Source organism: Sinocyclocheilus rhinocerous, unplaced genomic scaffold (assembly GCF_001515625.1).
Source record: "Sinocyclocheilus rhinocerous isolate Xijiao unplaced genomic scaffold, SAMN03320098_v1.1 scaffold196, whole genome shotgun sequence".
NCBI classification, from domain to species: Eukaryota; Metazoa; Chordata; class Actinopteri; order Cypriniformes; family Cyprinidae; genus Sinocyclocheilus; species Sinocyclocheilus rhinocerous.
Genome location: NW_015633546.1, coordinates 1,083,469 through 1,098,370, shown reverse-complemented (window position 1 = coordinate 1,098,370; position 14,902 = coordinate 1,083,469). Strand labels below are relative to the sequence as shown.

The window sequence follows — 14,902 nt, the reverse complement described above, 5'->3', positions numbered from 1 at the left end:
GGGGCTTCATAAAAACAGGAAAAGATCAGCCCATTTCTCAGAGAAGGGACAGAGCGGTGTGGAATAAAGGTAAACTATGTGAAAAATAATGCGTTTTTTTTTTTTTAAACGAAGCATTAACACATGTTGAACTGCACCCCATAAACACAATCAAGCCTAGAAAAAACCCAGTGAACCACCCCTTTAAGTATCCTGATTGTACAAAATAGTATTTTTTTTTTTTATTGCATTGATATGCATTGTACTGTGGCAGTCACAGTAACATGATAATGACCACTGGGGGCTCCACTGAGCCAATGCAGGAAGCAGCTAATTAATGTGCATGACAATTCATGGGTGTAAAACACATTTGTGTCCGAATACCTGCACTGTCCAATACAACAGACACAAGGGCTCTTTTAATGCTTGCCTGAAGCTCATTGGTTAACTGAAGACATGAGATGAATCTTTACTGTTATTTGCTATGCAAAGGGGGCGGAGCCAGGGAGAAAGTCTTCAGCTGTTTCCAATAGGAGCCTGATTGTGCTCCTGGGATATACAAATACAAGAACTTCCCTTGCCCAAATATGGTACTGTTGTTGATATGAAACTAAAAGAAGTACACAAGCTGAACAATCAGACAATTCTTTGAAATATTTCAGCTGCGTTGTGTTAAGTCGAGTGAGTCTCTCCTTCATATGTGACTTTCTTCATGTGCTGTCCAGGCCAGCATCTTTGATATGATCTCTTTATAAACAAGACTCAGTCCAGTGTACTTCACTGCTGGGAAGAGAGGAAAGTGCATTTGTGATGGGGTTGTACTGAATAAAAAGAACCTGATTTGCTTTGGAAGATAAACTGGGGCGGCACTTGGCTAAGAGTTCAACTGCGCATTTCTCCCACACACTCGTCTTTAAGGTGAACTTCAGAGAGAACATTCTTCTGTTCTCCCATTTTAGTAGTCTGTTTAAGAGTAGGGCAAGAATATATGTCATTGGGCTGCAAAAACACACACTTAAACACACACACACACACACACACACACACACACACACGCGCTCTAAGAGATCAAACAGCGCAGGTGTCTCCACTACCTCTGCAGTCCAAAGGCCCTGATGAGTCCATGTAGAGGTATTCCATGTATTCCTCTTTTGTCTTTGTCTGTCTGCAGAGTTAGTCAATTGTTTTGCGTGTTCAGAAGATATCGGGACTCATATTCCAGGCTTGTCTTTCTTTGGCCTCCCAGTAACCCCCCTTATAAACGTAAATAGTCTCTCCCGTCAGTCCATCCGTCCTCTGGTGGAACCACAGCGGCATGTAGCTTTCAAAGTCCTGTCCTGTAACGCAAAACAACAACATCACCAGGAGAACAGCTTGAACTGTGGCACAAACGTTGTGGTTGACAAATGGAATGTATAGTTTCATGTAGGGGTGTGCAATATATATCATCTACAATAATATCGTAATTGTTGTTTAAAAGATATGCGATTTGACATTATCGAGTATATCGCAAAAACGAAACAAAAACACACCCACAGGGTGCACGCATACGCTATAAGATGTAGGTTAGACTACGGCGCGGGCACATTTAAAGTGATTAGTCTATTAAAATTCATTTAGAATTCCCCCAAAATTCAAGATATGGGAATATGCCCCCGTATGACTTTTATATGTCTTTTATATTTATATCATATTATATATATTATATATATTTATATAGAGTACAGTTTTTTCTCCAAATATCAGTACGATTGCAAATGTGATATTGATTTTATAAAACAGTCCAATAAACAAGAAGTGAATATTAGTTTTTGCAGCAATGCAAATAATAACACCCCTAGTTTCATGGTTTTCAAAACTTCTACATCGACACAATGTCACAGAGATGTAACCATCTTGGACCTTGGACCTCCGCTCACCTTCATCGATGGCCTTAGAGGCCTCAGCTTCTCTCCTCCTCCTCCTAGCTCTCTGTTTTTCCTCCAGCCTCTGCTTCTCTACGTTGGCCTCGTCCCAGCGTCCCGCTTCCATCAGCCGCTGGTCTGGCCTCAGCCTGCTGTCCGTCCAACACACACCCTCCTCTTCCTCATTCAGGGTCAAAGCCAGAGCGGAGAAACAGTACATGTTCTCAGCATTCTCTCTGAGAGATAGAGAGGAGAAGAGAATGAGAAACAAATGCAAAAATGATCTGAGAATCTAACTTTATAATTTGATCTGCAAGGCCACCTTTAGTTAAGTGGGTAAGTAGGAAGTGAAGAAGGTATTTCTGCAGGTAGGCAATTTTGGTTTGTCAGTAATGAGTCTGGACTCTGGTAGGTATGCTGTTTAGACTGTAGGTACTTTGGCAGGTAAGTAGTAGAAGATACCAATGCAATCATTCTTTTGCCAACTCTGGTATTTCTCCTGCTCTTTTTCTAGCAAAATTAGCCCGATTCCGATGGTAATTGTTTCTCATGGGGACATAAGGGATTTTCAACATTTACAGGGGTTAGTTGGTGATTTTATTGCTGTCCAAATACAGAATGCCGGTGTTTTTCTCCCACCACCCGCGTACAAATCCCTGGCCGAATTACCTAGTGTTTTTTGACAAACAGCAAAGTTGTGTGGTAATTTAATTGCCATCCGAATCCACATATCTTGTTTACAAGATAAAAAAAATTTCTAAATTCAATGTTGAAATCCATTTTTGACCTCTGTATGGAAACTGTTGCACTTCGCTGTAATTTGCATGCATATTTATTTCTAAAAAATACTGAAATGCTAGAAAGTATTTACAAGAATAATATTTCATAACTGCTCCACCACAGCAAGTGGGAGCTATTAAGAGCAAAAAGAAGAGAAGAAAAGCATGTAAACATTTTACAAACAAACCTTTATTTGTAAAATGCAACTTTTTAGGAGGATGCACTACTTTTTGCAACACAACATTTTATAACTTTGATAAGAAAATCTTATTTTCCTGAATCATTTTGTCATGCTTCTTTGGTAATTGATCAAGCAGACTTGCTGGAATATTACATCTCCAAACAGTAATTGCGGAATTGATTAAGTTTTATAGGGGATGTACTCATTTATGCTGAATACTGTAGTTCTGCAGATAGTCTGGCAGGTAAGTAGGTAAGTAGCTACCTACATAATGAGCTACTTACCCAGCACACTAACTACTAAACTACCTTTAGACTTATGGCGCTTTTTCACTGCGTGGTACGACTCTGCACGGCACGGCTCGGCTCGGTTTGCGTTTCCACTGCAGTTTAGTATCGCTTTAGAGTGGGCGGGATTATTCACATGTCGTTACTTGCTCTGCCTCTACTGCCTCGACTCCTGAAAAACTTTTTCATTCTGCGTTGCCCCATCAAGCTCTCGCTGGATCCGCTCCTCTGCTATCAACGAGAGGAACGTCTGTACTTCCTCAACAGACAACGAAACAGCCACTTTTTGGTTGTTAAAAAATTGTTGTCAATTTGTCAAATTTGTCAAAAAGTTGTCAATCCTTCGCTGGCTGTGCTGGTGAACCGTACCGAGCCATACCATGCAGTGGAAAAGCGCCATTAGGTAGGTAATGCCATAGTACATCTTTAGTTCAGCATTTAGTTTGGTAGGTAAGTAGGTAGTCAACGAGGTAGTTGGCTCTGCAGGCAGGTAGTTTGGTCTGTCGGTAGTGAGTCTGGTAGGTTGTTTAGTCTGTAAGTTGTTTGGCAGGTAAGTATCTACTAGTGCTTTTTAACTTCTGCTGATTGACTGCTTCTCACAAAGAGTATTTCTTTACACTGTTTTGCTTTATTTATTAAGTACATATAAATACAAACACATGCATGTATATATTTCAGAAAAATAGGTTGTTTATTTATTAAATATATTTATTTATAATATAAATTATATGAATATAAATATAGACATGTAAATACATGTAAATATTTTCAAAATATATATACTGTATGTGTGTGTATATGTATACATAATAAATATACACAGAACACACACGTATATAATGCAAACAAAAACTTTTATTTTGTATGCGATTATTCGCGATTAATCGTTTGACAGCACTAGTATCTACCAATGTACTGTTACTACCACTTACCTGCAAAATGCAGTACCTACCTACTGAACAAACTACCTTTGTTTAGGTAGGTATTTAGTTTGGTTTGTAGGTAGGCAGGTAGGTCTGTCTATAGGGAGTTAGTCTGGTAGGAAGATTCAGTCGTTTTGAAAATTTGTTTGGTTGATAGGTAGGGTCAGTAGTTAGTTCACTTAGTATATGGAGGTAGGCCAGTACTTTATTGATTGACATTAATGCTGTGTCTTACGGTAGAGGGTATTTCTTCCACAGCAGTTTGGGTGTGAGCGTCTGATAGACAGTCTTCTGTTTGCCCTCAGAGCTGCTGCTTCCTCTGCTACTCTGCATGATCTTGGCGCTCTCCATCTTGTCATCCCATGTACCTGACAGGATGTAGTGGGCCTGGCTGTCACTGTCCTTCACCACCCCTGTGACCTTACAGTGGAAGAACAAGGAGAACAAGGATAACAAGCTCTGGGGTTGAACTATAGAAGCATGAAGAGACAGAGAGAGGGCAGAGCAGGATAGAAAGTTTAGCCATGACAAACATCATTAAGGGCTCTTATCTGCTGTCAGTATAACTCACAGATGAATCACAGCGGGAGGAACAGGGACGATTTAAGTCCAAAACATACCTTTCGTGGGACTTCCCTTGAAAAGTAACTGTACGGAGAGAACTTGAGCTGACAGGTCTCTTTGGTCCTGTGGTTGACTATGTCAATATCTCCTGACTGCAACAAAGAAAATAGAAGATGAAAAGAGAGAAATACCATATACCTAAAATCTGGGGGTCATGGAGGTATGATGTGTTTTTCTTTAATAAAGTCGTATTTGATATTGAACAGAAAACATGTCTTAAAGCCAAAACAAAGTCTGAATTTTTTAGTTAAAACTTCAAGGAATAGGTCATTTTGTCATCATTTACTCACCCTCATGTCGTTCCAAACCTGTATTCTTTCGTATGTTGGAACACAAAAGATGATATTTTGAAGAAGCAAACGGTTATTGGTCCCCACTGACTTCCATAGTAGGGAAAGAAATACTATGGAAGTCAATGGGGACCATCAACTCTTTGATTACCAGCATTCTTCAAAATATCTTCTATGTTAAAAATATGAAAGAATACAGGTTTGGAACGACATGAGTGTGAGTAAAGGATGACAAAATGTTCACTTTTGGGTGAACTATCCCATTAACAATACTGTTGGCTGCATTGTTTAATTGCCAAACTGGTTTTTTTTAGTCATTGTTATTCAAAAGAGGACATCAAAATTGAGTAAAACTAGGTCCTACAAAGAATATATTCTACAAGCATGGACCTACAAGCAATATATTCCCCTTGACATTTCTAAGCTTTGCATATTTGACAAACTACTGCAAAAAATTCTGGTAATCATAGAAATTGAATAATGTCAGAAGTTCAACCTGATCAATCCACAGTTTGCCCACAATGATGTTGTGCACGGTGGAGGTGACTTTACGCCACACATAGTGGTTTCCACTCGCATGAAACTGTAGGTGGATCACACCTGGTTAGACAGACAGATAATCAATGTTCATCTTTATCACAATATGACATACAAAATCAGGTGAAGTCAAGAGAGAAATACAGAATTAAATCCTCTGTGTGACAATAAATTAAATCAGCATAAACAATGATTATAGATTTTGTGTTACTTACAACCTAGTACATATGTGTACATTTGTTTATATGAAGAATAGTGAATTAGTGAGATGGTCAAGAGAGGAGAGGAGACTCACCCAGAGGCATGATAGAGAGGTATTTGCCACGGAACTTGCTAGCAATGGTGATTTCCTGCCACAGGGTCCAGCCTCGCTGTGACATCACATGATGAGCGGCTGCCGGCGGATGATGACTGACCTGAAAGATACAGGCAAATAGCAGTCGAGTGCTAAATATAAAATTCACCACTAGGGGGTGCTGTGTCATTATTCATTCAAATCAGTTCAGACATTCTATGTGTAATTCTGGTATTCTCACAGTCACCTTCAACCATAATTACCCCTCTGATCACTGAACCTTGCATGAGAAGCATTTCCAGTAATGGCTGAAGGTGACTGAAAATAAGTGTTGTGACGCCGCGTTATAATAAATTGCTTAATTTCTCATTTCCTCCCTTGTTGCTAAATTTATATGCTGCTTTCGATGTAAAATGAATTCAGCAGCAAAACTGTTTCTTCATCACCAAATCAGCATATTAGAATGATTTCTGAAGGATCATGTGACACCGAAGACTGGAGTAATGGATGCTGAAAATTCAGCTTTACCATATATTGGAAAAAAAACATATATTGGAGTGCCCTGTTCTAGCTGAACAACCGCTACTGAGGTGAATATAAATGCTAACGGATAGCTTTCCTCATAACACTGACCTGTTCACAGATGGAACGATAGCCGAATTCTTCCAGGCGGTCCAGTTCATAGGTCTCTCCCAGGAGAGGGTTGAAGGGCTTGGCCGTCCGGTGCACTGTGGTGGAGTATGAGGAGACGGAGAAGGCTGCGACCAGACACATCTGCTCCAGAGAGTTCTCACAGCGCGCCGCCTTATCCAGCAGCTCGTGGTACTCCAAATCCTCGGTCAAGCGCTGCAGCATGGACAGGGGCTCGTTGAAGTTCACCTGGACACGAGGAGAGAGGAAGACACCTGTGTCCCAATTCACATTCTTACTACATATTGTTGAGTATGTGGAGATACTGCAATCGTCTTGTGACCACAGATCCATTCTCCAAGTTTGTTTTGGAATTAAAAAGGTTAGCATCCAGCTAAATTTGTTACTTTAAAATACATTGTGGCAGCTTTAGCTTTGTATTCTTTGCCTTTTTTTCAAACTTAAGTTAAAAGAGAACTGTCACCTTCTCTTCCATATAGCAAAGGGTTGTGAACAATATTAGCTTAAAAAATACATAGACTCGAGTTCGAAAGTTTGGGGTCGATAAGATTTTTATAATGTTTTTAAAAGAAGTCTATTATGCTCACCATTTATATGATCAGTAAAACTGTAATATTGTGAAATATTACTGCAATTTAAAATAACTCTATTTTCATATATTTTAAAAAGTGATTTATTTCTGTGCTGGCAAAGCTTCAGCAGATTTTCAGCAGCCATTACTCCAGTTTCAGTGTCACATGATCCTTCATTCTAATATGCTGATTTGGTGTTCAAAATACATTTATTATCAATGTTGATAACTGGTGCTGCTTAATATTTTTGTGAGAATGGTGGTATATTCGTTCAAATCTGTTAAAATAGAAATCTTTTACGAATTTATAAATGTCTTTACTGTCATTTTTTAATGCATGAATAAAAATATTAATTTCTTTTTTTTAAAACTCACTGACCCCACACTTTTGAACAGTAGTGTACATGCAAATGATATATAATCTGGGCACATTTTGCTTACAGTTCTCAAAGAACAGCAATGCACTGATTCTATTCTTTCATTTAGGACCATTTCCCCAATATGTGATATCACTTACAGGCATTGGGATCTTAGAGAGTTCTTTGCCAATGCAATTCTTCATGATGCTCCACAGATTGAGCGAATAGTTGGGCTTCTCTGGGATCTGGGTCCGCCTCTTCCTGTGAGGCTGCAGCTCTTTCCCTGAAAAATCATTACTGCTCACAGAACACTAAAAAAGACACAGACAAGAGTGTTTGTATTAAAAAAACATCAGAAATTTATGAAATATATTTGTGCTGAAAGACATTATTTAAAGGGCCTGAGTGCCCTTGAGGAACGTAATGCATAAACACTGACAGCTGACTGATGCTCCATCTGTCTCAGAAAGTGAGTCACCGAGAGAAAGATGAAACGAGGAGAGCAGATATCAGTTAATTAAGATTTGGTTAATTGAGATGAACAACAGCTGTGAGAGTCAAAGATGAACACAGACCGCCTGAGGAAACATTCACAGTCACGCGGAGTCTACTGGATCTTTATGCCACAAGAAATACAGTGGGGTCCAAAAGTCTGAGGCCACTAATGAAAATGCTTCCACTTCACATTAGTACAATAATAAAAAAAAACTTTTCATTACAAATTTGAAGCGAATTTCAGGCTCTTGTAACAAATGATTTTTAGTATTTCAGAATGCCTTAGCATTTTGTTTGTCTCCCTTTTAAATTCGATTTTAAATCTGAGATTTGCATTGTTGTTTTTTGGATCCTAGTGTACAGGTGCATCTCAATAAATTAGAATGTCGTGGAAATTTTTGTTAAATGTGAGCCAAAATCATCACAATTAAAAGAACCAAAGACTTAAACTACCTCAGTCTGTGTGCACTGAATTTATTTAATACACAAGTTTCACAATTTGAGTTGAATTACTGAAATAAATGAACTTTTCCACGACATTCTAATTTATTGAGATGCACCTGTATATAACCTTTGTTTCAGCTCTTGTTTCATGTCACACTCACATTGTCTTCCTGGTTCCAGTCACTGGGCTGTCCTCCACTAGCACCACTGAGATTACTCTGAGAACGTCTGCACACACAAGAAAGAGAGAGAGAGAGACAGTAAGAGGATGAGATGCAGGCAAATAAGCAGAATAAAGGTGTGGCATTGTGTTTTACTGATGGAATAAAGGTTTCAGGAGTCAACCAGAGAACAAGAGCCTCTTACTAGGACCAGATAAAAAAAAATAAAAAAAATCACAAGTGTTATCCTCCACTTATTCACAACCGTAATGAATGAATAGTGAATGCGTGAATATATCCACACAATACATTTGAATGAAAAGCATAGTTTTTTTTAGGGCTATTCAATATAAATACTTGTGTAATAATTGATAAAATAATTATTTCAGAATTATAAAATATTTTATAAATTATATAATAAATATTGTATAAATTACATTAATTTATAAAATTGTTATTTCAGACATAGTTATTCATAACCACTTATAGTATTAAAATAATTGTTTTAGTGCAAAACATTTGGTCATTTTCACATCATGCTCATAATTTTGATTGGAATACATCTCATTCAGTCAGGTGGTCACATATGGTTGAGTTCAAATATGTAAATGCAATTGAAGCATAAATCAGACCCAAAAATTATGCATATTCATATGGTCGAAACTCCATGCAGCTCCCATACTACTCTCCATTGGAAATGAATGACTTTTGGTGTACTGTTTATCAGTAGGTAGTAGAAATTGACTTAAGAAATGTGTTTTGAATTCATTATTAATAAAATGTCTGCATTTAATCTTTGAACCACTATTCTTCGAACTCTCCTCAAAAAAAGGAAAATTCTGTCATAATTTATTTACCCTAATGTTGTTGAAAAACGTATGACTTTCATTTTTGGGTTAAGTGGGGATGAAGGTAACCTGTGGTGAGAGGGGTCTGTGGCAGTCACTGTTATAAAAGCAGGTGAGTCTTCCATGGCATCAAAATACTCTGTATCCTCATCTTCATCACTCGCCTCCTCTTTCCTGGGCCTTTCACTCACTCCTGTGCACGCACAAGTAGTCAAAAACAGGCACAACAGTACCATTACAGCAGTCATGCTGGTTTGCCATCATGCCATGTCTCATAACTGAGCTCATTCACTTCTATAATATTCATTTATGAATGATCACGCTGCGGTAGGGGTGGCGTGTCTCACCTGTGTCGGTGGCGGGCGTAGCGGGCGTGTTGACGGCGTGCGCGGGGGCCTCTCTCCAGGCTCGTTCCAGGCTGTTGTGCTGCTTGGCTAGTTGCTCAATGGTCTCCTCCAGGTGTGTGCGCTGCTCTCGCTCATGCTGAAGTACTCGCTGCCATCTGCGGCTGTGGCTCTCTGCCAGGTCCAAGAAATCTCGACACGCCTGCGCAGGAAGGTACAAAACAGGGACTAAACATAAACACAAACACAGAAGCTTCAGGAACAATATAAAAGTGCTATTTAGACCAGGGGGGCTTGATTCTGCTCCTAAAGATCAACCTTTGATTCAACCACAGATGAAACAGAAGAGCATGGTGTTAGGTGATGGGTTTGCTTCCCTGGGAGTGCATGAACTGAGATCATATACCTTGAATGCAATGTAAGTCGCATTGGATAAACCCTAACTAGACAAACTAATTTTTTTGGAGAACACAAACAAACTCCTGAAGATTATACTCGGATGTTTTACACTTCCAAATGAAACGAGTCTACATCTAACTTACCTAAGCAAGTTATAGCAATTTATTACAATATTATTCAAGCCGTTTTTCAGTGAAAAACCGGTCTATTTTATTTACTGATAATATATATCTCGGGGAGTAAATAGAAAGATCACTGAATCAAAAGCAACTTTTTTTCAGAGAAATATATTTTCAATCTGAACATGAACAACAAATGCAAACTTTAGCAAGTAGTCAAAATAACAGTGTAAATGATTTTCACAAACTGCACTCAAAATGAGAAAGAATATACTGAGTGCAACTGAACAAATAGTGCAAATGATCTTTGCAAACTATATAAGAATTATTTACATCGTATAACACCCAAACAGATCGAGTGAGCCCTTGGCTGTACTCCTCACTGGACCTGGTATCACCGTCAGAAACGATTCTACCGGGATATCGCCAAAATTCCAATGCTTTATCCTATATGTAGTGCTGTTTCATCCTTGTTTTTGGTTTGTGTTATGCCAAAGTTCTGCTGTGCATGGGTTATTTTCTGTTTGTTTTTATGTACACCAATACTTTCACTTTGCATTTGAAGAAAAAAAAAGAGTGTAAAAAACTTTCCCTTTGCTTTTGTTCAAAGTTCCAAAGAACCCCATGTGCTTTTTATTGGTTGGGTAGATGACAGTTTGAACCAATCTGGGCACAGGCTGGGACTAAGCATCAACAATCTTTCCTGTTTGGATCAGAGGAACAAACCACATGGGTTTCTTTAATGAATCAAACTTGATGCAACCACATTCACTACAGAGCTTCTGAATGTGAATCCTCTTCATGTGACTTTTTTTCAAGCATACAGATTGGATTAGTGGTTCAAAAGTAAGTAAACTATTAAGAACAATAGTTATTTTTAGCTGCAGGCGACTGTCTCAGTCTTTAAGGATTTTAAATATTTTAATAAAATAATTCCAACATAATTCACATTTTCAAAAAACAACAGAAACAAATAATCCTTTAAAATCTTTTATTTTTTAACTAAACGATTTTAAATTTAAAAAAAGTTATCTAAAATGAGATTTACAACAAGAAATTAAATGCATATATATTTTAAAAATATTTTACAGTAATATACTGTACATGGAGGTTAACACCATATGTAAATACCATTTGTTTCATTTGAAAATATATTACCATAAGCTAGAAATATATTTTAAAATGTTATCAATTTCAAAGCCGTACAGCAAATACTGCCTCCACATCCTCATCCTCTCTCTGTTTTCCCTCGCTATCTCCATCACGATAATCCCGGCTCCCAATTCTCGAGGGATCTTATCTGTCCTCCTGCCGTAGGCACCACACATGAATTCACCTGTTTCCTCATAAAAACGGTCCCCACAGGAAGAGATCATGGAAATACCTTGCTCTCTCTGCCTTCCTCTTTCTCCACCTTTCTTCTAGATTTCTCTCCTGACTTTTGTTTATTGTTCTTATCAAAATGTTTGTGAAATGCTTCACAACATCTAAGAAATTATATTTGACATGTCTATGACAAAAATGTTGAAAAGATCTGATGAAATTGATCATGGGTCGTAGCTCTATGGTTCAACTCAAAGCAGAAATGAAAGAGTAAATCTGATGGCCAGTGCACGTTCAGAAACACGCAAACATACAGACTGTCTATGAGCGGAGTCATGCTTTTTTTTTTGTTGAGTCTCGGATTAGCAGCATTGAGTAATATAAGCATCTAAGAGAGGTTACTCTTGGTCAACAACACGGTCACATGCTTGTACCCACAGGAAAATGTTATTGCTCAGAGGTTGCTCTTTCAAACCTCATTAGACTTTTTTCGAGTTCACAGTCATGGTTCAGTATAATTTTCAGCAGAACTATACGTCTCCATTTGCTCTCTATTTAATTTAAGAGATTTTAAAGAGCTTTTTTCCTTTCTATAGTCAAGTAACATTTATTTATATAGAGCTTGATACAATATAGATCACTTTGAACCAGCTTTTCAGTAATAAACAGGAGAAACAGCCTCAATGCTGCAAAATTATTCAATTAGGTAAGAATAAATTCAGTTCAATTGCAGAAGACAATACAGTGTCATTATTCATCCCAATTCAATTATTCGGTGTTCTCATTCCATAGCACTGAAACCTGAAAACCTAGCAATTTCTTCACTACATATAGTGCAATGTATGACAAATAGCATGTTTCTTGCTCATTATTAAGAATAATAACCCACACCACACATAGGTTTCACTAAAAATAACCGCTGTAACTAACTCAGTTTTTGTGAGAGCTTCTCTCTCATCAGAGCTCATCAATCACATTAATAACTGAGACTACAGTACAGCCACAAAGCAGCACGCAGTCACAACCAATCACGTCTTTTACGGTGTCACTGCCTCTGGGTATCTGCACTCTCTTCTTCTCTCTTGATCAATGTTTCTTTGTCCATCTCCCTAGTCTCATATGGAGGCACAATCACACGACTCATCTGACTGACCCCAGTCTGCTGGATTTATCAGGAACCACACTGAGCTCAATTTCTAACAAAATGGGCACAGAATCAGTGTCCAAAATTCACCTTTTACCACAACTGCCAATGGCAGATAAATTGAAAAAAAGTTACAAGATCCTGTAGTAATGCCAAAGTTATGGGTTCAATTCCAAGGTAATGAAAAAACATATAGCTTGAATGCAGTTGCTTTGGACAAAACGTCTGCCAAATCTATTTTTAAAAATTGAATGAATAAAATATTACATACTAAAAAATGTATATTTAAAAGAGAAAAAGTATACAATTATATATGCATATATCGCATTACATAGCTGTTTTTGTTGCATATTAATGATAGGTCATTGCAGGTCACTGTACGTACAGGACCTTCATAAAAACATGATAATTCTTATATTTTCATTTGGAGGCATCAATGCATGGATTAATGGGGAAAAACAATTTAGGCCTCATATAAAAATTTCTGCTAATAAAATTGAGGCAAAACTTCAATAAACATTTATTTGTATATCGTTGTCTATATTTTTATTATAACATCTATACATTTTTTTATCATAACCTCCATATATTCTAATCACTCAAATAATTTACATCAGCAAGCATCAGAAAATCATTTTACTTTTTGACTTAAAGTAGGTATTATGTTACAGTCCCTAATAAAGTTTCAAGCCAACTCGCTAGATTTATTTACTCACCAAGTCCATATTTACTTGCATTTGGCGCGTTGCAGATGCTAATTTTGGACCTTGTACAGAACATAGTTCAAAAGCAATAGTATAGGTCTCTCCACTCTTTGCATCCCACTTACACTTCTGTGCCCTTAAAGTCCACAAACAGAGCAACAAACCAGCCCTTACCTGATTCCTGTCAGCACTACGTGTCCAGAGCTCTGCTGTGAGAGAGGATCCTCTGTGCTACGCTTAGCATGTGACTGTGGCTTCCTCACACGTTCATGAAACTACAGCTCCTCACCTTTAACATATGCAAACTTCCACTTTTTTTGCTGAGTGAGACCCTGGGCCCCAGACTGCTCGTGACTTAAGGAAGAGCTTAGAGGAAAGAGACGCATGTGTGTTATACATCCACATATTCGAGAAATGCCATTTAAAATAGTTGAGGGGGAGGGAGAGCCATGTGATTCAGTGTGTAAAACTGAAAGTTGGTTCACTGAATTTAGTGAAATTCAGTGAGATTCCCAATAATATTTCAACATGTCCAGAATCTAGATAGAGTTTCACTTTGGTTTTGTGAAACTATTCTTATACACAAACACAGCAGCTCAAAAACTATTTGGACACTTAAAGTCCGTGTAAAGTCAATATTAAATGTGTGTTCTGAGTTTATCACACCACAGAAAAATGTGTTATTAATAACCACCCAGTCAAATTTGAATACTAAAAAAAAACGCCAATTGAATAAAATAAGCTATCAAAATCTTGAAAAAATAAGCAGTATTCTCTGCACTCAGACGCTGGGGGAGTGTCCGCTGGCGGCGCTGAAACCACGCCCACTTGCGGAAAAGCTGTCATCTCTCTCTCAACTGTCTTCCTCTGCAGCTTATTTAAATGAGGAGACCGAGCTGTTTTGTAAATTATTGCAACCAGGTATTATGCATTTACGTGACGAAGGCATAGCTAGCTAGCAACCTCTAGGCTGTAGCAACGAACGGCAGTAACTCGCGATTGAGCGTGCAAACCACTGCGCTGTAGTTATTAGGTGTGTTCGACCAGTGTATGACACGAGAGCGATTCGAAAGCATGAGGAGTCGTCTGCTCTCTCTAGCTCTGTACTTTGATGTCACACACCGATCGATCTGCGCAGTGCTGCTTCAAGTCGAACACACATCTTATAGTGTTAGGGGCGGGGCCATGCTCGGTGGCTCCATTGCGTCATCGAGCCACCATTTTAGCCCCGCCCAAAAAAAATCCTGAACACAGAATTGGTGAAAAACTGTTTAACGGTTTAACTCCACAATTCAGTACTACATAGGGATGCAACGATTATCGTGCTGCGCACGTGTACAAACATTCAGGAGGACACAGACTTCTTGAGAATGCTGCCCCGTGACTTTTATTAATAAAATAGATTAAAAAAAGAGACGCACAGACGCAGGTAGGCTAATCCACACAGCCAACTGTCACCTCTCTCTCTCTCTCTCTCTCTCTCTCTCTCATAATTAATTCAAGTAGCTAAATGTTATAATTAATTAATTCAAATAACTGT

General features: G+C 38.2%; 1 protein-coding gene across 2 annotated transcripts in view; it reads right to left on the bottom strand.

The window, feature by feature from the left end:
* Nucleotides 1-187: 187 nt before the first annotated feature.
* The window catches only part of osbp2b (oxysterol binding protein 2b), a 74,160-nt gene continuing 59,445 nt past the window's right edge, over nt 188-14,902 (bottom strand). For both annotated transcript variants that reach the window (XM_016558090.1, XM_016558091.1), the window contains 11 exons: nt 9,677-9,875; nt 9,399-9,522; nt 8,482-8,548; nt 7,540-7,692; nt 6,434-6,679; nt 5,801-5,921; nt 5,465-5,568; nt 4,675-4,770; nt 4,290-4,474; nt 1,899-2,119; nt 188-1,316 (listed from right to left, as the gene is read on the bottom strand). In XM_016558090.1, the coding sequence (XP_016413576.1) occupies nt 1,174-1,316; nt 1,899-2,119; nt 4,290-4,474; nt 4,675-4,770; nt 5,465-5,568; nt 5,801-5,921; nt 6,434-6,679; nt 7,540-7,692; nt 8,482-8,548; nt 9,399-9,522; nt 9,677-9,875 (1,659 nt within the window). In that variant the 3' untranslated portion in view covers nt 188-1,173. The remainder of the gene's footprint in view (nt 1,317-1,898; nt 2,120-4,289; nt 4,475-4,674; nt 4,771-5,464; nt 5,569-5,800; nt 5,922-6,433; nt 6,680-7,539; nt 7,693-8,481; nt 8,549-9,398; nt 9,523-9,676; nt 9,876-14,902) is intronic.